A 25,556-nucleotide genomic window follows, 5' to 3' on the forward strand; every position below is an offset into this window, starting at 1 on the left:
AAAGGAAGTTTTTGAACCTGAACAGCTTAAGAGTTAAATAGTTTTCATTAGAGATGTTCGATTTTCACAGATGCATCTGGAACTATTGGCTTATTAAATCTGTAATTGTTAATATCAAGTATCTATATTTAATAAACAACAAAGAATGGTCTTTGCAAAATGAGAAGCAACTCTTATTTTTACAGACGCACAGACGAGACACTTGTAACGGTGACCTCCTCCTCTCGAGGACCGCTACTAAATAAATGTACATACATAAGTGGATGATAGATTTAGACTCGGTGAAACTTTTGTGCCTAATGCAATAGCAATTTCTGTGTCATTTTGTTGTTGAATAATTAAATTCTATTAGTGTAACGAGTTTTGAAATAGTGAACTAGTCGAATGTAACAGCTACCACCCACGTAGCTTTAGACATTCAAATGTTTTTTGATTGATCAGGCCCTATGCTGAAAAGAAACGTGGGCCGGAGACTTATCAGGGCCGTCCCTATGCATAGGCAAACAAGGGCCTTCAATTGGTTGGGGCCTCACACAGGAGCATATAAGAATTTGAGAAAAAAAGCGAACCTTGGATACGATCTCAAACATAGTAGAGCCTTATGACTCTATGTTTACTAGTCTAGCTCTGTCTCTACTATGACTCTATGTTTACTGGTCTAACTCTGTCTCAACTATGACTCTATGTTTACTAAACTCTGTCTCTACTATGACTCTATATTTACTGGTCTAACTCTGTCTCAACTATGACTCTATGTTTACTGGTCTAACTCTGTCTCTACTATGACTCTATGTTTACTGGTCTAACTCTGTCTCAACTATGACTCTATGTTTACTGGTCTAACTCTGTCTCAACTATGACTCTATGTTTACTAGTCTAACTCTGTCTCTACTATGACTCTATGTTTACTAGTCTAACTCTGTCTCTACTATGACTCTATGTTTACTAGTCTAACTCTGTCTCTACTATGACTCTATATTTACTAGTCTAACTCTGTCTCTACTATGACTCTATGTTTACTAATCTAACTCTGTCTCTACTATGACTCTATGTTTACTAGTCTAACTCTGTCTCTACTATGACTGTATGTTTACTAGTCTAACTCTGTCTCTACTATGACTCTATGTTTACTAGTCTAACTCTGTCTCTACTATGACTGTATGTTTACTAGTCTAACTCTGGCCCTACTATGACTCAATGTTTACTAGTCTAACTCTGTCTCTACTATGACTCTTTGTTTACTTGTCTTACTCTGTCTCTACTATGACTCTATGTTTACTAGTCTAACTCTGTCTCTACTATGACTCTATGTTTACTAGTCTAACTCTGTCTCTACTATGACTCTATATTTACTAGTCCAACTCTGTCTCTACTATGACTCTATGTTTACTAGTCTAGCTCTGTCTCTACTATGACTCTATGTTTACCAGTCTAACTGTGTCTCTACTATGGAAATGGCGAAATATGAATGTCAGGTATAAGTCGATTTAGATATAGATTGTCAGTTTAATAAATTGGGTAGCTCTATTTTTTACTTTTATTAGATTTTTTGTTCTTTGTTTTATTTGGGGCCACCACATTTACAAGATAAGGGCCTTCAATCACTCAAGCTCTAATGCTTTTTTTTTAAAGTATGTGATGACCTGTAGAAGTCCTTTCGTACTAAATAGACTTGATATTTTATATTGTCATATTTTGTATATTGATGGAAAAAAAGAACACAAGAAAGAATGGTGATCAATCAAATTTGGACTTTCTTACGTGGATAGTACAACCCGCAACTTTTTGACCATCAAACAACAGTCCAGAGCGCATGCCTCACGACCATGAAGCCATTTTAACGTTACACACAACTTTATCGCATATTGTAAAGTGCCTATTTCAATATTTTGTTGCATGAGATGGTAATTTGATGGAATAAATCGAAGCAACCGTCGCTTGATAATTAAATTGCAATAGTTAGGAGTTATCTTGTCGTTTCATCTAGCACCTGCGCACATGCACTATTTGATTGAAGGCTTATTTATACCACGTGGTGGTCCCCACAGTTTGCAGTTGAGGTAAAAGTTTCACCTCGAAGCTACAGTTTGAAGTAAGTCATAACTTTTGTTAGACCATTTCAAATACCACTGTATAACAATGTACTATGCTTAATGTTCTTGCAATGTCTCGTATATTGTACAACATTCTTGTAGCCACCTCTAGTCTTCATTTCACAATGTCTCGTATATTGTACAACATTCTCATACCAACCTCTAGTCTTCATTTCACAATGTCTTGTATATTGTACAACATTCTCGTACTAACCTCTACTCTTCATTTCACAATGTCTCGTATATTGTACAAAATAAATTCTCTTACCAATCTCTAGTCTCCATTTCACAATGTCTCGTATATTGTACAAAATTCTAGTACCAACCTCTAGTCTTCATTTCACAATGTCTCGTATATTGTACAAAATAAATTCTCTTACCAACCTCTAGTCTTCATTTCACAATGTCTCGTATATTGTACAACATTCTCGTACCAATCTCTAGTCTCCATTTCACAATGTCTCGTATATTGTACAAAATTCTAGTACCAACCTCTAGTCTACATTTCACAATGTCTCGTATATTGTACAAAATAAATTCTCTTACCAACCTCTAGTCTTCATTTCACAATGTCTCGTATATTGTACAACATTCTTGTAGCCACCTCTAGTCTTCATTTCACAATGTCTCGTATATTGTACAACATTCTCATACCAACCTCTAGTCTTCATTTCACAATGTCTCGTATATTGTACAACATTCTCGTACTAACCTCTACTCTTCATTTCACAATGTCTCGTATATTGTACAAAATAAATTCTCTTACCAATCTCTAGTCTCCATTTCACAATGTCTCGTATATTGTACAAAATTCTAGTACCAACCTCTAGTCTTCATTTCACAATGTCTCGTATATTGTACAAAATAAATTCTCTTACCAACCTCTAGTCTTCATTTCACAATGTCTCGTATATTGTACAACATTCTCGTACCAATCTCTAGTCTCCATTTCACAATGTCTCGTATATTGTACAAAATTCTAGTACCAACCTCTAGTCTACATTTCACAATGTCTCGTATATTGTACAAAATAAATTCTCTTACCAACCTCTAGTCTTCATTTCACAATGTCTCGTATATTGTACAACATTCTCGTACTAACCTCTACTCTTCATTTCACAATGTCTCGTATATTGTACAAAATTCTAGTACCAACCTCTAGTCTTCATTTCACAATGTCTCGTATATTGTACAAAATAAATTCTCTTACCAACCTCTAGTCTTCATTTCACAATGTCTCGTATATTGTACAAAATAAATTCTCTTATCAATCTCTAGTCTCCATTTCACAATGTCTCGTATATTGTACAAAATTCTAGTACCAACCTCTAGTCTTCATTTCACAATGTCTCGTATATTGTACAAAATAAATTCTCTTACCAACCTCTAGTCTTCATTTCACAATGTCTCGTATATTGTACAACATTCTCGTACCAATCTCTAGTCTCCATTTCACAATGTCTCGTATATTGTACAAAATTCTAGTACCAACCTCTAGTCTACATTTCACAATGTCTCGTATATTGTACAAAATAAATTCTCTTACCAACCTCTAGTCTTCATTTCACAATGTCTCGTATATTGTACAAAATAAATTCTCTTACCAACCTCTAGTCTTCATTTCACAATGTCTCGTATATTGTACAAAATAAATTCTCTTACCAACCTCTAGTCTTCATTTCACAATGTCTCGTATATTGTACAAACTCTTGTGGCTATCTCTAGTCTTCATTTCACAATGTTGTGCGCCACATCAGGCAATCAGAAGCCTCCAAAATTATATGACCTCTAATGAAATCTACACTCCATTTTTACAATACCTCTATTCAAGTCAGAACTTCATGGAACCTGGAACCAGCCAGGAACCAGCCTGGATCGAGTCTGGACGCTGATCTAAAAAAAACAAAACAAAAAAAAAAGGCCTAACGATTTTCCTAGAAATTTAACAGTTGATGTATATCGCTGAGAAAAGAATTACTAGCTCGTTGGCCACATTGGGAAGACACTAGTTTGACCGTTAAAATTTTTAAAAGTAAAAAATAAATAAATGTGAATTCAGCTTGACTAGACTTAGATCCAGAGTCAACATTTCTTTTGAAAGGAGTATCACGTTCTTGAAAGGAGTATCACGTTCTTGAAAGGAGTATCACGTTCTTAAAAGGAGTGTCGCGTTCTTGAAAAGAGTGTCGCTTTAGGGAGTTTCCGAATGTAAGGCATTATTGATTCAAGATTTTAATAAATTAATGTTTGTTTGTAAAATGTTTGTTTGTAAAATGTTTGACATGTTTCGAATGTTCCTTCAGAGTTGAAGATAGTTTACTTACTAGTCCAAACCTCCCGCAGGACGACGGGGGATGGGAGTGGGCAGGGTTTGAACCAGGGACCATCAATAAGTCCGAACGACAGTCCAGCACGCAAACCGCATGACCAGGCAGCCATCCATGTTCAGGAAAATTATGCGCATCGCTTCTAAGTCTATATCTAAATACTATCTTTGGAGTATTATAAAGTGTAGTTATCTTATCTTATATATTACAGACGTTACTTCAAAAAAGATGATAATTACGTCCTACGCATTTCATATGACAAACTAGTCATGCATGTTTATCTATGACTTTAACTCTGCTAAGTCGTTGGTTTTTCTAGCTGGTTCAGGCAACCCATTCCATACTCTGACACTGTGGAAGAGAGAGCACTTGTACTAATTTGTTCTAGCGTATGGAATAAGAAATGTGCCTCTATCTTTGTGCATGAGTACATTTCATTAGATTTTGTTTTCCTTTTTTGCAAATTATGGTTTAGTGTTTTATGTAGTAGAGCTATTTTATTTTATTTTTTCGTCTGTCCTGAAGTGTCTCTAAGTTTAGTGATTCTACTAATGGTGTCACTCTAATCAAATTAGAATATTGGTTTGTTATAAATCTCACTGCTCTATTTTGTGTCTGTTCCAGTTTCTTGATGTTTTTCTGGGTGAGAACTGAGATTGGGCGGGGTAAATGTTCCATCTAAAAAAAAAACCAACATTCATTAATTTTTTAAAGAGATAAACTATCGATAAACAAGTTGCGTAAAGGAGAAATTGTGTTTTTTAAAAAAAAGTATTTGTAATGTTTTTCTTGTTAAAAAAACAACAACAAAACATTAAAAAATAAAAAAAATCCTAGATAACGTATTTACACACAAAATAAAATAAATAATTATGTTTTTCCTACGATTAATAAAAAAAGCACAACAACATTGTCCATTATGGGGGTAGTACCCAAAAGTAAAATACCCCTTATAGCCCACGTGATCTGTAGGGCAGCTGATGTAAAGGTAATCTGTTTCTGTGGCCCACGGTTAACGAGACTATCATGTGGCCAGCACAACGACAAATCGCCTTTACTTTTCCCCAACTATCTTCAGGTATTGATTAGAGTTGGATGGACTCAGTGGGATGCTAAAAATTTCGGAATTCAAAATCCAAGTCTCTTTACAGAGATTCGAACCCGATAACTCTTGTTATGCTCTTGTTATGCTCTTCCGCGGTGTTTAGTACTTGAAAATGTAACTAAGTCCAACTAGAGGTAACACTGAACTCAATACTGGAACAGATAACACCGACGAAAGGCCAGCAATCGATAAATAGAGTCGACGCTGGTGTTGAAATAACAAACACTTTTAATACTTAATACGGGAACCCTCCGATGTCTTCTATTACTAGCCGCCTATTCCAAAGTTTCAAACAATCACACGCACGACCTAATTATTTATTTTTATTTTTTTTAGAATAGTCTGTAGGTTAAGAATCAGTTTCATAGACTTTAAGAAATCGTTTGATAATGTCCATCAAGAATCACTATAGAGAATATGGCAACCCTGAAAAATTGGTCCAGATTCTACGATACGTATACAGTCAATCTAGTTGCTGCATTAAAACAGAAGAAGGAAAACCGAGATTTTTTAGCCTCAAGACAGGTGTGAGACAGAGGTGCATCTTATGTCCCTTCCTCTTCCTCCTAGCCATCGACAACATAATGAGGATTTTAGCAATGAACCAGGCTGCCTTTGGTATTCCATGGCGTGAAAAACTCCGATTGACCGATTGAGACAAAAAGCACCTCAACACAATCGTCATCCCAACAGCAACATATGCATGTGAGACATGGAAGTCATCTGCCAAAATTGAGAAAAGACTCAAGACAAACAATACAAATATGTTGGAAGATCTGCTCCTGTTTGTGCAGCACGGTGGGTCACGTGGGTGGTCCACAATATCAAGAAATTAATCGAGTCGATGATGATCTATATTTTGTAAAATATACTTTATTATTGCTATACACTATCTACAAATATTTACTTATTATTTTATCAATTTAAACTAAATTTTAAAGTTTTATTTCTGGTTTTTCTGAAGGTTGTTTTACTTCTTGGAATATCAAAGATGACTTCCACAGCGCTTGTGTTTCTTTTGCTTGGCACAATAAACGCAATATTGGCTATAGGTAAATATATTAATGTAGAACAGCATAAACTACTTTGTATTCTCATACGCATTTGTATATATTGTTACGATTCTCTCTCTCTCCTAATCAGGTCTTCTGTAAACACTGCTCAACACAAATCTAACACAAGAACTTGATAAGAGCTCCAAATAATATTGTACCTTTAATGATGAGTAAATAAAATAGCCAATATTACACAATTGGCAACACAATAAACTACTTCAAAAGTTACACTGTACATCACCGTACTGCCGTACTAAACTCTACTGTCTCTATACCTTCCTTGACTCGTACGTTTCACTTGAGGACTCCACCAGGACCGACTTCATGGCAGACTCACAGTCCCGGTCTCCTCGCTGTCCTGTACTCCACTCCACTCTGTCTGGTCAATGAAGGCTTCTGATCACATGACCATAACACGGGTCATATTTAAGCGCAAAGTTCACACTAGTACTGTCACTTGTCCATTGACATAGCAGTAAATGTATTACTGGCCTGTATCCCTTGTGTAAGCTGATCGTACACAGTTAACCCTTTCGCGTCGCCAATAGGGTTACAATAATATTTTTGTTCCCAGTCACAACATTTTAGCTGGACAAAACCAATTTTTGTTTTATTTTGACGGATAATCTAGTTACTGATTGAAAGTCTAATTTAATTACTAACAAATCTTTTTTATTATTATTCAGAAATTAAAGTTAGCGTGGACAATGCACAACTATTTACTCCAACAGCATGGAGAAATAAGCTCTATTATGTCTCTAAACCAAGCTTTGCCAGTTTCGCCGATGCCAATACTTGGTGTGCACAGAATGGAGGAGGCTACGCCGCTGAGATCGACAGTACCGAAGAGCTCTGGGTGCTTCAACAGTACGTCCCTAGTTCGAAACTGGATAGAATTTACATCGCTGGCACAGACGCTCAGAAAGAAGGAGAATGGCTAACTCAAAGAAAACAATCGGTCTTACATGTTTTTGACTGGTCCGACGGAGAGCCAAACAATACTGGGGGACAAGAGGCGTGTCTAGAATTGTATGGGAACTTGCAGGGCAGAATGAATGACTGTCCCTGTGATAAGCTGACAGTGCTCCGCCCTGTCCTCTGCGAAGTCGATTTGTTTTAGTTTCTAAAGGCGAACATTGCATTGAAAAAATAATAAACATTAAGATTTTTAAAAAGTAATGTGGCTTTTATTTTTTCTTTCCCAAGTATTTTATAAAATAAATTAATACAAGAGTTTAAATTAGGAAATTAACTTAAAGAAGAATTACAGAAATAAGATTCCGATTGAAGCATTTCTTTCCACACAGAAAACAGCCATTCATTAGACAAACAAATGAGGTTTAAAACTATGCCTAGGACTTGTAGAAAGATATATAGTGAATAGACTGCTAATTAAAACGACGGATAGGCTAAAGATTAATTATAGAATGAATATATGTACCACCTAAATTATTGTGCATAGATCTACAGAGATGTCAGAGATACATAGATAGACTGTCTCAAGAAATTTTGGATATGTCTAGCTGGATTCCTATGTGCGACAGTCCTCCTTTATCCTAGCCAACCTGACTCAAGATATGCCAGGAATTTTTGAGGGCTTTAATTTAGTTAAAATAACAAAAAAAAAAAGAATCGTCTTTAAATAATTCTCAAGGTTGTTGTCTGGAGCCTAAAATAAAAAAAAACAAGGTTACAAAGACAGTATGTGTGGAAACACAAACTCAAAATCGGCCCCCGAAGTGGTCCACCCAGGCAGGCTTCAATATTTTCAGAAAGAACATGCAAATGAAATTATATCAAAGACAAATGAGAGATAAGAATGGAGAAAGAAGGTTGACAGATCTTTTGTAATGCCCCAACGGTCCAGCAGTTCCCCTTTCAGACCTTGTGGTCTATAGGGCAGATGATGTTAAGTTCATCTGTGTTTGTGGCCTACGGTTAACGAGGGTCTGATGTAGCCAGCACAACGACCAACCGCCTTTACGTTTCCCCAACTGTCAGGTACCCATTAGAGCTGGGTGGACTCTGAGGCGCCCAAGGATTCCGAAGTTGAGAATCCCAGTCTTCACCAGGATTCGAAACCGGGACTCCCGGTTCGGAAGCCAAGCGCTTTACCGCTCTGCCACCGCGCCTCCCCTGGCCTACCTGAAGTGTTATAATTGATGTAATTGTTTTGAAAAGGCTTAATCACTTGCTAGAATCCTCAAATTAAAATTTTCACAAAATTGCAATTTATTAGATTGCTATTCGTTTTAAATTAGGTCTAACTTATAATGTATACTAAATAGCTTTTTTTCTTTAAAAAAATGCTTGCATCAGTGATTTGAAAAATTCGATTTTTCGCTTTCAGAAAAAAAAAAGTAGCCCTTGCATCAAAACTTTCAATGGTCTAAAATATTGTGATGTCGGATTTTCACTATCTTTTCTAGTTTACGAGATCTAAACGGGACGGACGGACAGACGGACAGACATTTCACACAAAGCTAATAGCGTCTTTTCCCCTTTCGGAGGCCGCTAAAAGCGAGGGTTAGGAATAGCTGTACACCTCTTTTTTTGTAAATCAATTCAGAAATTATCATCTCAAGAAGAGACCGTAAATAGTTTTCCACAACCCCAGGCCTCAAAAATTTATTTGATATTGTTTACATCATGAATACTGTAAACATTCTCTTATCCGGTACTTCTGTTTTTACTTCAATTATGAATTTTAAACAACAAGAAACTTAGTCTAGGTAATATGATATTATTTTATGGTTATACACACCATCTTTGACAAAGGTTGTTAACTCTAACCAGAGAATATAATATGTCAATGATGTAACTTAACAATAAGTACCAGGTGGCAGAGCCTCCCTCGGTTAAATGTTAAATAATTTCTAAAGGAACTTAAGGAAGGATATTTACCCGAAGTCGTTTTGGGAATATTTTTGTTATTACGAAAATGAACGATCGGATAAAGACTACTAATCAAAGATTTGCTTTATTGTTCTGTTAGTTCCAAATGTAATTGTACTTGACGATTTAATATAAAGTCTCTTAAGTCCTCCTACAGTCTAGACTAGTCTAAACTGTCCATTCCGGCGCTCGCAAGGACATCGCTGTTTGCAGTGCGGTCTTGCCACCGTATGTCCATGATGGAGCGCAATCATCTTTGCTGAAAGTGTTCAAGTAGTATTAGTTGCTTTCTGTATAGTAACCCATGTCTTGCCTCCAGTCTGCGTTATTCAGAAGTGGCATTACTAGTAGGGTTCTAATTATTCTAATGATGTCTTCTCCTTGGCTATCATCGTTGTTTACATCCTCGCTGTAGAGTATGCACGCCTAGATTTATATTAATAATAATAATAATAATTAAATAATAATAGCAATGTCTTCAATTCCAAAGATTAAGAATGAATAGAGCATTTCACATGACTACGCAAACCCAGTTGCTACCTGTTTTTTTTTCACATCTCATGCAGACAAAGTCGTTGTCCGCTGGAGGTGTATTTAAGTTTGCTTACTGTCTTCTATGTCTGTCTTCAATAAGGGATTTCCTTTGGGTCTCAAATGTGTGTTCCACAGCCTTTGCAGAACATCACATGTTTTTCTCAAGTATGTTATTAGTGTGTATTAAAGTCTCTTGTCCTGTCAACCAAATGGAGTTGTAAATGAAACATCAGTGTTGTTATTACACCATATTTGATAATATAATGTATATCATTTAGAACTTATTATAACCTTCGAGCCCAAGAAATATAAAAATAGTTATAATTTCATTTATCACGATTATATCAAACTTATATAAAAAAAACACATCAAAAGTTAATTAGCATGTTTAGATGCAAAACAGTAAATAAACGAATAGTTAATTAGAGTGTATAGATTCTCTGCTCGTCTCATAATTAAACAAGACCTTAAATTAATTGCTTTAAACGCAAAGTAAGTAGTAATGTCCACAGTGGCGTAGCAAAGGTGGGGTAGGAGGGGGAGAATTTGAAAATCCCCCCGGGATCCCCCTGGGAACCCTTTTGAAAGGGTCCCCCAAATTAGTGGGTAATTTTTACATTAAAAATAAAATTTTACGCAAAATCTAGTTGCTCTTAAAGAGGTCAACCCCCCCCCCCACGGATCCCCTCACGATGAACATTTCCTAGCTACGCCCCTGACAGTCCCCTTTCAGACCTTGCGAACTAGCTTGTGTACTGATTGGTTCTAGCACGAGTGCTTCTCATATTAATTTTACTAGTGACACCCAAACTTGATATCACACAATTTCTATTTATTGATATTCACCCTGGCCTTCAGTTTGAGGCAAAGGTAGGTGCGATGTGCGCTCCCCAAGCGGAGTCAGCGATGTAGCCTCATTTTCAAGCGTTTTTCTACATTCTTAGCTTTAGAATTTTTTTTTTTTCAACTTATTTGTCTTCTAGTAAGAAACTAACGGGTAAATGAAGCTGAAGTCAGAAGCAGTGGTATGGCCCGATACTAGTGTATCGAAATGAGAGACCTTGGAAGCCCTTTAATTTATATATTTGTAACAAGCTGGATCATTGTAAAAGTTCTCTTACTGTGTAACACGACGCGAAGTAGCGGGCCCGTTTCGTTCTCGTAAAGACCTTTTCAAGATAGAATTGTAGCTATGTCAAGTTTGACAGTTCCGGCGTAAGAAAAAAGAGAAGACTCTACAATGCAATGATGTGAAGACATATCGAAATGTCTACAAAAAAAAACAAAACTTTTTAATAAAACGTCCTGATCCACTAAGATAAAAATACGTCACGTAATTTAAATTAAAAAAAAAACATTATAGAAATCAATAATAAAGTATTTTAGCTCAATCAAAACTATTGATGTATAATTACAGAAAAAATACAATATTTTTTGTGCTTGAATTAAAAAAAACAACAACATCTGAGGCCGCCCCCTTCCTTTTCTCTATTTCCCTTTTCACATCGCAACACAAAGTTTTGAGAAACTCTGCAGTAATGTAAGTTACGCAACCTACTATATAAGCGAAAAGTTAGTCTCAATTGCATTACCTACCTTTGATTTCTGCATTTGACGCAACATATCTATTCATTATTAAGGTAATGAATTCTCTTTCCTAGACGAGCATATATTTTGTAATTGGAAAAATACTCGCATGGTTATACATGTAATGACTTTCTATTATGCAACAGTTAATGTTCACAAATTGTCGGCATTTTACGTCTCGAGAGACGAACTTTTTTCTTTGGCAACTTCTTGTACAAAAGAGGCAACTTCTTGATATACAACTGCGATCACAGCTGCGGTCACAGGTTGGGCATCCCTAATCACCAGGCGATGCTGTACTTTCACCTTTCCTTTTACTTCTGCAACCCGGGACCCTTCCTTTATACTTGCTTTCCATGGGGATCTATCCAGTACCTCCTTTTTCCAACTGATATTGTCGATTTTGAAGAGCTTCATTTCGCACTAGCATACAGCAGTATACTTTAATAGTGGGCGACTTGCAGTTCTCCTGCCTTCAATTAGTTCTCTTCTGTCAGTAGGCCTATGTTTTATAGGAGTCGACCTTCAACTTTTGTCCTTGCTAAAACGTTAAAAACTCATTATAGAAAATTGGTTTATCTGTATTTTTATTTAAATAAAACAATGTAATTCTATATAGTTGTACAAAATCAAACTTCTATCTTACACTACATTTAATTTTCTAGCTAAAACGTTAGAAAAATATAATTCTGGAGTGCTAAAAATTAATAAATTAAAATCCAAGTCTCTTGGCAGAGATTCGAACTCGATAACTCTCGGTTCTTGTACAAAAGAGGCAACTTCTTGATATACAACTGCGATCACAGCTGCGGTCACAGGAAACCAAGCGATTTACCACTCAGCTTCAATGCCCAATCAGACCCACTTCATTCGTTTTATTAGCGCGTCGCTCTATCAGCTTAGATAGCTAGCCAAATTATTATGAGCGAAATTTTAGCTTTAGCAATGCTTCAATTTTTTTACATGAGTTTTAACTTGGACACTTTGACTCACCCTCCGCCGAATCTGAAGAGAGTGTGGGCTTGAAATAGGATTTGAAAGCAGACGTCAACACAAACACGTTCCGTAAAATAAAACTAGATGGGCGTTTTTCATAAACTGAGTATTTGGTGCGACCAAGGTGTAAAAAAAACAACGGAATTATTTCAACACTTTCTGTATTGCTTTCATGAAGAATTGTCGAGGGCCCGTGGTCCGTGCACTGTTCAGGACATTGCATCATTTCTCTATTTATAAAAATACTAGCCGGATATTACCCGGACCTTAGTTTGGGGTATAACTAATCTAATCTTTACGTCAATCTTGAAGAACTTTCCTTTCCATTTTGTTGTCTTTCTCCACGAAAATTAAAGTAGATGGCGAAAATAAAATACTGTCAAAACGGGATTACCCGATTTTTTTCAAATGTTTCGTTCTTTTAATAGAAATAAATTTAGCTAAAAAATTATATTTTCTGGAGACTCCTTGGTTGTGGATGGAACATTAAACATACACTACGGTTTCCACCATGCTCTAAGGAATATTATGCCAAGTTTAATCAAGATTGATCAAACGGTTTTTATTTTTATGTACATACCTATCTACATATATTTCTACATACATATACCTTACTTTCTACTTTATATATTCGATTAGACCTGATCTTTATTTTAGAATAGTCTGTAGGGTAACGATCAGTTTCTTAGACTTTAATAAAGCGTTTGATAGTGTCCACCGAGAATCACTATGGAAAATAGCTAGAGAATACGGCATGCCAGAAAAATTCGTCCAGATTCTACGACACCTATACAGTCAATGTAGTTGCTGCATTAAAACAGAAAAATGAACCATCGTGTTCTTAAGCATCGAGACAGGTGTGAGACAGGTGTGAGACAGGTGTGAGACAGGGGTGAGACAGGGGTGAGACAGGGGTGAGACAGGGGTGAGACAGGGGTGAGACAGGTGTGAGACAGGGGTGAGACAGGTGTGAGTCAGGGGGGCATCTTATCTTCCTTCCTCTTCCTCCTAGCCATCGACTACGTAATGAGGAAAGCAATGAATCAGACTGCCTTCGGAACAAAACCGAATGACGGACTTGGACTTCGCTGACCACGTTGCACTACTCGGGTCAACAAATAAATGCATACAAGAAATGACGGAGAACCTAGATAGAGGTGCACCCAAAAGTGTTCTCATCAAAAACTTGGATAAGACTAAAATTGTGTGAGTGGGATATAAAGCGAAAGTGCCCCATCAGACTTGGCGATACCTTGGCTGCACTGTATCAAAAGATGGGGATGCCTGCTATAATGAGGAGAGCGATGAATCAGATTGCCTTCGGTATTCCATGGCGTGAACAAAAACGAATAGTCTAACGGATTTAAGACAACACTACGCCCTAATCCTAACATCAACATATGCATGTGAGACATAGATGTCATCTGCCAAAATGAGAAAAGACTAAATGTGACTGGACAAAAATGGCTATAATGGATTGTAGGAGTCAGTTATAGACATCGGGTCTCAAACAAGGAAATTCTATGCGAACTGGGTAGATCATTTAGTGAGGTTGTGGCTGAGCATATCATGAGGTTTTTGGGACATGTTCTGCGACAAAAAATCTATGCATACCAAGATTTGCAATGACATGGAGGCCAATACAAGAAATGCGCATAAATGGACATTCTTGTTTAACTTGGCGCCACACCTTCATGGAGGACCTCAGAGCAGTGGACATTAGGTGGGAGGTTGCTTCAGACATTGCCAGTGACAGCTCTTTGTGCAGACAGCTTGCCGCCCAAAGACGCGGCAGGATCAAGGTGCTACGTAATTGGTTTCATTAAAAACCTAAAATGTTCAATCTAGATCTAGTATCTCTGAAATAATAGCGAGGCCTAATGAATTCAAGAATTAGATTTGTAGATAATTGAACACTTATTGGCTAATTTTCTATTTAGTTCCTGTTTCAATTACAATAACACGTAAGACAAACAATAGAAATATGTTCACAGATCTGCTCCTGATTGTACAGCACTGTAGGTGGTCCACAATATCGAAAAATTAATAGAGTAGATGATCATCTACGTTTTTTGTTGAATACACTTTAATTTTTTGTTCTTTATTGCTCTACAATATGAATTTCTTATTGCTTTATCACTTTAAACTAAATTTTAAAGTTTTATTTCTGGTTTTCTGAAGGTTGTTTTACTTCTTGGTATATCAAAGATGACTTTCACGGCGCTTGTGTTTCTTTTGCTTGGCACAATGAATGCAATATTGGCTATAGGTAAATACAATAATGTAGAACAGCATAAACTACTTGCTTTATATTGAATTAAATTATGGCTTTTATATAGCGCTACTTCCATGCTTATAGCATGCTCGCAGCGCTTTGGTCCAATCTAAGTTGTGGACCAGTGGGGGAGGGGGGTATCTAGGAGAGGTTTGTCCGCTCAGTAAACACAACTCTGCCCGAGTCGGGTGTCGAACCTCGAGCCCACTTCATAGCCAAGCTAAGTTCAAGCGCACTTAGCCTCTCGACCACGTTCAGAAGCGTTTGTATATATGTGCATATATTTTCAGGTACAATGTTTTGATTTAAGTAACAAAATAACAAGTTTTCATTGTTATTTTTTAAAGGAGAATCTAGTTACTGATTGAAAATATAATTTAATTACTAACACATTTTTTATTATTATTATTATTCAGAAATTAAAGTTAGCGTGGACAATTCAAAACTATTTCCTCCAACAGCCTGGAAAAATAAGCTCTATTATGTCTCTAAACTAAGCTTTACCAGTTTCGCCGATGCCAATACTTGGTGTGCACAGAATGGAGGAGGCTACGCCGCTGAGATCGACAGTACCGAAGAGCTCTGGGTGCTTCAACAGTACGTCCCTAGTACGGAACTGGATAGAATTTACATCGCTGGCACCGACGCTAAGAAAAAAGGAGAATGGCTAACTCAAAGAAAACAATCGGTCTTACATGTTTTTGACTGGTCCGACGGAGAGCCAAACAATACCGGGGGACAAGAGGCGTGTCTAGAATTGTATGGGAACTTGCAGGGCAGAATGAATGACTGTCCCTGTGATAAGCTGACAGTGCTCCGCCCTGTCCTCTGCGAAGTCGATTTGTTTTAGTTTCTAAAGGCGAACATTGCATTGAAAAAATAATAAACATTAAGATTTTTAAAAAGTAATGTGGCTTTTATTTTTTCTTTCCCAAGTATTTTATAAAATAAATTAATACAAGAGTTTAAATTAGGAAATTAACTTAAAGAAGAATTACAGAAATAAGATTCCGATTGAAGCATTTCTTTCCACACAGAAATCAGCCACTCATTAGACAAACAAATGAAGTTGAAGACTACGGCTAGGACTTGTAGAAAGATATATAGTGAATAGACTGCTAATTAAAACGACGGATAGGCTAAAGATTAATTATAGAATGAATATATGTACCACCTAAATTATTGTGAGAGATGTCAGAGGTACATAGATAGACTGTCTAAAGAATTTCTGGATATGTCTAGCTGGATTCTCATGTGCGACAGTCCTCCCTTATCCTAGCCAACCTGACTCAAGATATGCCAGGAATTTTTGAGGGCTTTAATTTAGTTAAAATAACAAAAAAAAAAAGAATCGTCTTTAAATAATTCTCAAGGTTGTTGTCTGGAGCCTATAATAAAAAAAAACAAGGTTACAAAGACAGTTTGTGTGGAAACACAAACTCAAAATCGGCCCCCGAAGTGGTCCACCCAGGCAGGCTTCAATATTTTCAGAAAGAACATCCGAATGAAATTCTATCAAAGACAAATGAGAGATAAGAATGGAGAAAGAAGGTTGACAGATCTTGTGTAATGCCCCAACGGTCCAGCAGTTCCCCTTTCAGACCTTGTGGTCTATAGGGCAGATGATGTTAAGTTCATCTGTGTTTGTGGCCTACGGTTAACGAGGGTCTGATGTAGCCAGCACAACGACCAACCGCCTTTACGTTTCCCCAACTGTCAGGTACCCATTAGAGCTGGGTGGACTCAGAGGCGCCCAAGGATTCCGAAGTTGAGAATCCCAGTCTTCACCAGGATTCGAAACCGGGACTCCCGGTTCGGAAGCCAAGCGCTTTACCGCTCAGCCACCGCGCCTCCCCTGGCCAACCTGAAGTGTTATAATTGATGTAATTGTTTTGGAAAGGCTTAATCACTTGCTAGAGTCCTCAAATTAAAATTTTCACAAAATTGCAATTTATTAGATTGCTATTCGTTTTAAATTAGGTCTAACTTATAATGTATACTAAATAGCTTTTTCTCTTTAAAAAAATGCTTGCATCAGTGATTTGAAAAATTCGATTTTACGCTTTCAGAAAAAAAAAGTAGCCCTTGCATCAAAACTTTGAATGGTCTAAGATATTGTGATGTCGGATTTTCACTATCTTTTCTAGTTTACGAGATCTAAACGGGACGGACGGACAGACGGACAGACATTTCACACAAAACTAATAGCGTCTTTTCCCCTTTCGGAGGCCGCTAAAAGCGAGGGTTAGGAATAGCTGTACACCTCTTTTTTTGTAAATCAATTCAGAAATTATCATCTCAAGAAGAGACCGTAAATAGTTTTCCACAGCCCCAGGCCTCAAAAATTTATTTGATATTGTTTACATCATGAATACTGTAAACATTCTCTTATCCGGTACTTCAGTTTTTACTTCAATTATGAATTTTAAACAACAAGAAACTTAGTCTAGATAATATGATGATATTTTATGGTTATACACACCATAAAGGATACTCTATAACAAAGGTTGTTAACTCTAACCAGAGAATATAATATGTCAATGATGTAACTTAACAATAAGTACCAGGTGGCAGAGCCTCCCTCGGTTAAATGTTAAATAATTTCTAAAGGAACTTAAGGAAGGATATTTACCCGAAGTCGTTTTGGGAATATTTTTGTTATTACGAAAATGAACGATCGGATAAAGACTACTAATCTAAGAGTTGCTTTAGTGTTCTGTTAGTTCCAAATGTAATTGTACTTGACGATTTAATATAAAGTCTCTTAAGTCCTCCTACAGTCTAGACTAGTCTAAACTGTCCATGCCGGCGCTCGCAAGGACATCGCTGTTTGCAGTGCGGTCTTGCCACCGTATGTCCATGATGGAGCGCAATCATCTTTGCTGAAAGTGTTCAAGTAGTATTAGTTGCTTTCTGTATAGTAACCCATGTCTTGCCTCCAGTCTGCGTTATTCAGAAGTGGCATTACTAGTAGGGTTCTAATTATTCTAATGATATCTTCTCCTTGGCTATCATCGCTGTTTACATCCTCGCTGTAGAGTATGCACGCCTAGATTTATATTAATAATAATAATAATAATTAAATAATAATAGCAATGTCTTCAATTCCAAAGATTAAGAATGAATAGAGGCTAGTAGAGCATTTCACATGACTACGCAAACCCAGTTGCGACCTGCTTTTTTTTTCACAGCTCATGCAGACAAAGTCGTTGTCCACTGGGGGTGTATTTAAGTTTGCTTTCCGTCTTCTATGTCTGTCTTCAATAAAGGATTTCCTTTGGGTCTCAAGTGTGTCTTTGCAGAACATCACATATATTTCTCTTGTATGTTATTAGTGTGTATTAAAGTCTCTTAATAATTTTTTCACTTTCTTGTCCTGTCAACACAAATGGAGTTGTAAATTAAACATCAGTGTTGTTATTACACCATATTTGATAACATAATATTTATAATTTAGAAATTAGTATAACCTTCGAGCCCAAGAAATATAAAAATAGTTATAATTTCATTTATCACGATTATATCAAACTTGTATAAAAAAAACATCAACAGTTAATTAGCATGTTTAGATGCAAAACAATAAATAAACCAATAGTTAATTAGAGTGTATAGATTCTCTGCTCGTCACATAATTAAAGAAGACCTTAAATTAATTGCTTTAAACGCAAAGTAAGTAGTAATGTCCACAGTGGCGTAGCAAAGGTGGGGGGAGGAGGGGAGAATTTGAAAATCCCCCCGGGATCCCCCAGGGAACCCTTTTGAAGGGGTCCCCCAAATTAGTGGGTATTTTTTACATTAAATATAAAATTTTACGCAAAATCTAGTTGCTCTTAAAGAGGTCAAGACCCCCCCCCCCCCCATCCCCTAATGATGAACATTTCCTATCTACGCCCCTGACAGTCCCCTTTCAGACCTTGCGAACAAGCATGTGTACTGATTGGTTCTAGCACGACTGCTTCTCATATTAATTTTACTAGTGACACCCAAACTTGATATCACACAATTTATATTTATTTATATTCACCCTGGCCTTCAGTTTGAGGCAATGGTAGGTGCGATGTGCGCTCCCCAAGCGGAGTCAGCGATGTAGCCTCATTTCCAAGCGTTTTTCTACATTCTTAGCTTTCGAATTTTATTTTTTTTTTTCAACTTATTTGTCTTCTAGTCAGAAAATAACGGGTAAATGAAGCTGAAGTCAGAAGCAATGGTATGGCCCGATACTAGTGTATCGAAATGAGAGACATTAGAAACCCTTTAATTTATATATTTGTAACAAGCTGGATCATTGTAAAAGTTCTCTTACTGTGTAACACGACGCGAAGTAGCGGGCCCGTTTCGTTCTCGTAAAGACCTTTTCAAGATAGAATTGTAGCTATGTCAAGTTTGACAGTTCCGGCGTAAGAAAAAAGAGAAGACTCTACAATGCAATGATGTGAAGACATATCGAAATGTCTACAAAAAAAAACAAAACTTTTTAATAAAACGTCCTGATCCACTAAGATAAAAATACGTCACGTAATTTAAATTAAAAAAAAAAACATTATAGAAATCAATAATAAAGTATTTTAGCTCAATCAAAACTATTGATGTATAATTACAGAAAAAATACAATATCTTTTGTGCTTGAATTAAAAAAAAACAACAACATCTGAGGCCGCCCCCTTCCTTTTCTCAATTTCCCTTTTCACATCGCAACACAAAGTTTTGAGAAACTCTGCAGTAATGTAAGTTACGCAACCTACTATATAAGCGAAAAGTTAGTCTCAATTGCATTACCTACCTTTGATTTCTGCATTTGACGCAACATATCTATTCATTATTAAGGTAATGAATTCTCTTTCCTAGACGAGCATATATTTTGTAATTGGAAAAATACTCGCATGGTTATACATGTAATGACTTTCTATTATGCAACTGTTAATGTTTTTTTTTAAAGTTCACAAATTGTCGGCATTTTACGTCTCGAGAGACGACCTTTTTTTCTTTAGCAAATTCTTGATACACAACTGCTATCACAGCTGTGGTCACAGGTTGGGCATCCCTAATCACCAGGTGATGCTGCACTTTCACCTTTCCTTTTACTTCTGGTGTGAATGCCATCTGCAACCCGGGACCTTTCCTTTATACTTGCTTTCCATGGGGATCTATCCAGTACCTCCTTTTTTCCAACTGATATTGTCGATTTTGAAGAGCATTTCGCACTAGCATACAGCAGTATACTTTAATAGTGGGCGACCTGCAGTTCTCCTGACTTCAATTAGTTGTCTTCTGTCAGTAGGCCTATGTTTTATAGGAGTCGACCTTCAACTTTTGTCCTTGCTAAAACGTTAAAAACTCATTATAGAAAATTGGTTCATCTGTATTTTTATTAAAATAAAACAATTTAATTTTATATAGTTGTACAAAATCATACTTCTATCTTACACTACATTTAATTTTCTAGCTAAAACGTTAGAAAAATATAATTCGGGAGTGCTAAAAATTAATAAATTCAAATCCAAGTCTCTTGGCAGAGATTCGAACTCGATAACTCTCGGTTCTTGTACAAAAGAGGCAACTTCTTGATATACAACTGCGATCACAGCTGCGGTCACAGGAAACCAAGCGATTTACCACTCAGCTTCAATGCCCAATCAGACCCACTTCATTCGTTTTATTAGCGCGTCGCTCTATCAGCTTAGATAGCTAGCCAAATTATTATGAGCGAAATTTTAGCTTTAGCAATGCTTCAATTTTTTTACATGAGTTTTAACTTGGACACTTTGACTCACCCTCCGCCGAATCTGAAGAGAGTGTGGGCTTGAAATAGGATTTGAAAGCAGACGTCAACACAAACACGTTCCGTAAAATAAAACTAGATGGGCGTTTTTCATAAACTGAGTATTTGGTGCGACCAAGGTGTAAAAAAAAAAAACGGAATTATTTCAACACTTTCTGTATTGCTTTCATGAAGAATTGTCGAGGGCCCGTGGTCCGTGCACTGTTCAGGACATTGCATCATTTCTCTATTTATAAAAATACTAGCCGGATATTACCCGGACCTTAGTTTGGGGTATAACTAATCTAATCTTTATGTCAATCTTGAAGAACTTTCCTTTCCATTTTGTTGTCTTTCTCCACGAAAATTAAAGTAGATGGCGAAAATAAAATACTGTCAAAACGGGATTACCCGATTTTTTTCAAATGTTTCGTTCTTTAATAGAAATAAATTTAGCTAAAAGTTTATATTTTCTGGAGACTCCTTGGTTGTGGATGGAACATTAAACATACACTACGGTTTCCACCATGCTCTAAGGAATATTGTGCCAAGTTTAATCAAGATTGATCAAACGGTTTTTATTTTTATGTACATACCTATCTACATATATATCTACATACATATACCTTACTTTCTACTTTATATATTAGATTAGACCTGATCTTTATTTTAGAATAGTCTGTAGGGTAACGATCAGTTTCGTAGACTTTAATAAAGCGTTTGATAGTGTCCACCGAGAATCACTATGGAAAATAGTTAGAGAATACGGCATGCCAGAAAAATTCGTCCAGATTCTACGACACCTATACAGTCAATCTAGTTGCTGCATTAAAACAGAAAAATGAACCATCGTGTTCTTAAGCATCGAGACAGGGGTGAGACAGGTGTGAGACAGGGGTGAGACAGGGGTGAGACAGGTGTGAGACAGGTGTGAGACAGGTGTGAGACAGGTGTGAGACAGGTGTGAGACAGGTGTGAGACAGGTGTGAGACAGGGGTGAGACAGGTGTGAGACAGGTGTGAGACAGATGTGAGACAGGGGTGAGACAGGGGTGAGACAGGGGTGAGACAGGTGTGAGACAGGGGTGAGACAGGTGTGAGACAGGGGTGAGACAGGTGTGAGACAGGGGTGAGACAGGGGTGAGACAGGGGTGAGACAGGTGTGAGACAGGGGTGAGACAGGTGTGAGACAGGTGTGAGACAGGTGTGAGACAGGGGTGAGACAGGTGTGAGACAGGTGTGAGATAGGTGTGAGACAGGGGGGCATCTTATCTTCCTTCCTCTTCCTCCTAGCCATCGACTACGTAATGAGGAAAGCAATGAATCAGACTGCCTTCGGAACAAAACCGAATGACGGACTTGGACTTCGCTGACCACGTTGCACTACTCGGGTCAACAAATAAATGCATACAAGAAATGACGGAGAACCTAGATAGAGGTGCACCCAAAAGTGTTCTCATCAAAAACTTGGATAAGACAAAAATTGTGTGAGTGGGATATAAAGCGAAAGTGCCCCATCAGACTTGGCGATACCTTGGCTGCACCGTAACAAAAGATGGGGATGCCTGCTATAATGAGGAGAGCAATGAATCAGATTGCCATCGGTATTCCATGGCGTGAACAAAACCGAATAGTCTAACGGATTTAAGACAACAATACGCCCTAATCCTAACATCAACATATGCATGTGAGACATAGATGTCATCTGCCAAAAATGAGAAAAGACTAAATGTGACTGGACAAAAATGGCTATAATGGATTGTAGGAGTCAGTTATAGACATCGGGTCTCAAACAAGGAAATTCTATGCGAACTGGGTAGAACATTTAGTGAGGTTGTGGCTGAGCATATCATGAGGTTTTTGGGACATGTTCTGCGACAAAAAATCTATGCATACCAAGATTTGCGATGGCATGGAGGCCAATACAAGAAATGCGCATACATGGACATCCTTGTTTAACTTGGCGCCACACCTTCATGGAGGACCTTAGAGCAGTGGACATTAGGTGGGAGGTTGCTTCAGTCATTGCCAGTGACAGCTCTTTGTGCAGACAGCTTGCCGCCCAAAGACGCGGCAGGATCAAGGTGCTACGTAATTGGTTTCATTAAAAACCTAAAATGTTCAATCTAGATCTAGTATCTCTGAAATAATAGCGAGGCCTAATGAATTCAAGAATTAGATTTGTAGATAATTGAACACTTATTGGCTCATTTTCTATTTAGTTCCTGTTTCAATTGTAATAACACGCAAGACAAACAATAGAAATATGTTCACAGATCTGCTCCTGATTGTACAGCACTGTAGGTGGTCCACAATATCGAAAAATTAATAGAGTAGATGATCATCTACGTTTTTTGTTGAATACACTTTAATTTTTTGTTCTTTACTATCCTACGATATGCATTTCTTATTGCTTTATCACTTTAAACTAAATTTTAAAGTTTTATTTCTGGTTTTCTGAAGGTTGTTTTACTTCTTGGTATATCAAAGATGACTTTCACGGCGCTTGTGTTTTTTTTGCTTGGCACAATGAATGCAATATTGGCTATAGGTAAATACAATAATGTAGAACAGCATAAACTACTTGCTTTATATTGAATTAAATTATGGCTTTTATATAGCGCTACTTTCATGCTTATAGCATGCTCGCAGCGCTTTGGTCCAATCTAAGTTGTGGACCAGTGGGGGAGGGGGGTATCTAGGAGAGGTTTGTCCGCTCAGTAAACACAACTCTGCCCGAGTCGGGTGTCGAACCTCGAGCCCACTTCATAGCCAAGCTAAGTTCAAGCGCACTTAGCCTCTCGACCACGTTCAGAAGCGTTTGTATATATGTGCATATATTTTCAGGTACAATGTTTTGATTTAAGTAACAAAGTAACAAGTTTTCATTGTTATTTTTTAAAGGAGAATCTAGTTACTGATTGAAAATATAATTTAATTACTAACACATTTTTTGTTATTATTATTATTCAGATATTAAAGTTAGCGTGGACAATTCAAAACTATTTCCTCCAACAGCATGGAAAAATAAGCTCTATTATGTCTCTAAACTAAGCTTTACCAGTTTCGCCGATGCCAATACTTGGTGTGCACAGAATGGAGGAGGCTACGCCGCTGAGATCGACAGTACCGAAGAGCTATTGGTGCTTCAACAGTACGTCCCTAGTACGGAACTGGATAGAATTTACATCGCTGGCACCGACGCAAAGAAAAAAGGAGAATGGCTAACTCAAAGAAAACAATCGGTCTTACATGTTTTTGACTGGTCCGACGGAGAACCAAACAATACCGGGGGACAAGAGGCGTGTCTGGAATTGTATGGTAACTTGCAGGGCAGAATGAATGACTGTCCCTGTGATAAGCTGACAGTGCTCCGCCCTGTCCTCTGCGAAGTCGATTTGTTTTAGTTTCCAAAGGCGAACATTGCATTGAAAAAAAAAAAATAAACATTAAAATTTAAAAAATGTAATGCGAAATTTCTTTTTCTTTTCTAAAAGAATTGAATGCAAGAGTTTAACTTAGGAAATTGACATCAAGAAAAAATCACGAAATAGGAATCCGATTGGAGCATTTCCTTCCTCACAGAATACAGCCTATCATTAAGAGAAACACAAAAGTTTTTATCTCATCCAGTGTTTCCCTAACTGTTTTCCTGCGGAACCACAGTGTTCTGCCAGGTTTTAATAGTGTTCCACAAACTTTTTGAATAATTAACTAATAGGCCACCAAGTGATTTAATCTCTCTAAAAAAAAAAATAAAGTGTTCCGCTAAATACTCAGAATGTGCGAAGTTGTTCCGTTAGAGAAAACGTTTAGGAACCACTGATCTAATTCTTGGTAAACTAAAACCTCAAACTAGGCTAGAGTGTTCTAACCTACCTGCTATTCTAACAGAAGTCAACATATGATGGGAGAAAAAAAATCGAATAGATAAACGCATGGCTACTTGTAACGTAACGTAACGTAAACTTACCTTTTCAGACCTTGTGGTGCATAGGGCAGAGGACGTATAGGTCTCCTGTTTCTGTGGCCTACAGTTAACGAGGGTGCCATGTGGCCAGCACAACGACCAACCGACTTTTCCAACAAATAATTTCAGGTACCCAGTCTTCACCAAGATTCGAACCCGGGATCCCCGGTTCAGAAACCAAGCGCTTTACCACACACCGGCCACTTCTAGGACGTTATGATGATCTAAATTAAGGTTCTGTCTAGGTCTCAGGTACTACTTACGGCAGGGGTTCTAAACCTGTGGGTCGCGACCCCCTTGGGGGTCGATTGACGATTTGCCAGAGGTCACCAAAGACCATTGCAAAAATGGATTGTTATTGTCTATTCTTCTATTGCTGTGTGTGTGTGCCGGGGAGGGGGGTCGTGGCTAAGTGGGGGATTGTAAAAAGGGGTCGCCCAGCATAAAAGGTTGAGAACCGCTGACTTACGGCAAAGGTTACTTCCAGTGGCGTTACTGGGGGGGGGGGGGGAAAGTAAAAAAAAAAGGCAATTTGCAATAACTAACGATTTTTAAAAAGTAAGTGTCAATGGCTTTATATTGGAAAATGTTATTTACAATTAATAAACATATCTATGTACTTTTAAATTTCGGCTAAACATATTTTATTTTTCTGAAATTAATTTCTATCAAAATGTCCAAAACATATCATCATACTTATATCACAAATAAATAGTGCAAGCTTTCTTTCAGCTATATTCATGCTGCATGTACACTGCTTTGATTTTAGAAATATTTTAATCCAATCTTTTATATAGAATCTAAACAAGTAGTAGCTACTAGATAGCAACCAACCAATAACCACTTCAGGAAAATGTTATAAAAATCTCATAAGCCCTTTATGTTAATTCCGCAGAAGTGTTAAGGGCACGACATGGTCTAAATTGTGCCGATGTGCCAAAATCCCATAATCTCTAATATCA

General features: G+C 37.3%; 3 protein-coding genes across 3 annotated transcripts; all 3 read left to right on the forward strand.

Annotated features, from left to right (window-relative positions):
* The first annotated feature begins 2,006 nt into the window (after positions 1-2,006).
* LOC106060622 (C-type lectin 37Db-like) lies at positions 2,007-7,753 on the forward strand. The gene is made up of 3 exons (XM_056033547.1): positions 2,007-2,092; positions 6,490-6,577; positions 7,267-7,753. The coding sequence occupies exons 2-3, from the start codon at positions 6,517-6,519 to the stop codon at positions 7,698-7,700; spliced, it is 495 nt and encodes a 164-aa protein (XP_055889522.1). The 5' UTR covers positions 2,007-2,092; positions 6,490-6,516; the 3' UTR covers positions 7,701-7,753.
* A 3,811-nt stretch (positions 7,754-11,564) lies between these two features.
* Positions 11,565-15,776, forward strand: LOC106060623 (C-type lectin 37Db-like). Its single transcript, XM_056031542.1, has 3 exons — positions 11,565-11,649; positions 14,774-14,861; positions 15,284-15,776. Exons 2-3 carry the CDS (start codon positions 14,801-14,803, stop codon positions 15,715-15,717), a joined length of 495 nt encoding a protein of 164 aa, XP_055887517.1. The 5' UTR covers positions 11,565-11,649; positions 14,774-14,800; the 3' UTR covers positions 15,718-15,776.
* A 3,840-nt stretch (positions 15,777-19,616) lies between these two features.
* Positions 19,617-24,093, forward strand: LOC106058394 (C-type lectin 37Db-like). The gene is made up of 3 exons (XM_056031468.1): positions 19,617-19,691; positions 23,088-23,175; positions 23,598-24,093. The coding sequence occupies exons 2-3, from the start codon at positions 23,115-23,117 to the stop codon at positions 24,029-24,031; spliced, it is 495 nt and encodes a 164-aa protein (XP_055887443.1). The 5' UTR covers positions 19,617-19,691; positions 23,088-23,114; the 3' UTR covers positions 24,032-24,093.
* Positions 24,094-25,556: the final 1,463 nt, after the last annotated feature.

The sequence above is a fragment of the Biomphalaria glabrata genome, chromosome 6 (assembly GCF_947242115.1).
Source record: "Biomphalaria glabrata chromosome 6, xgBioGlab47.1, whole genome shotgun sequence".
Classification (NCBI taxonomy): domain Eukaryota; kingdom Metazoa; phylum Mollusca; class Gastropoda; family Planorbidae; genus Biomphalaria; species Biomphalaria glabrata.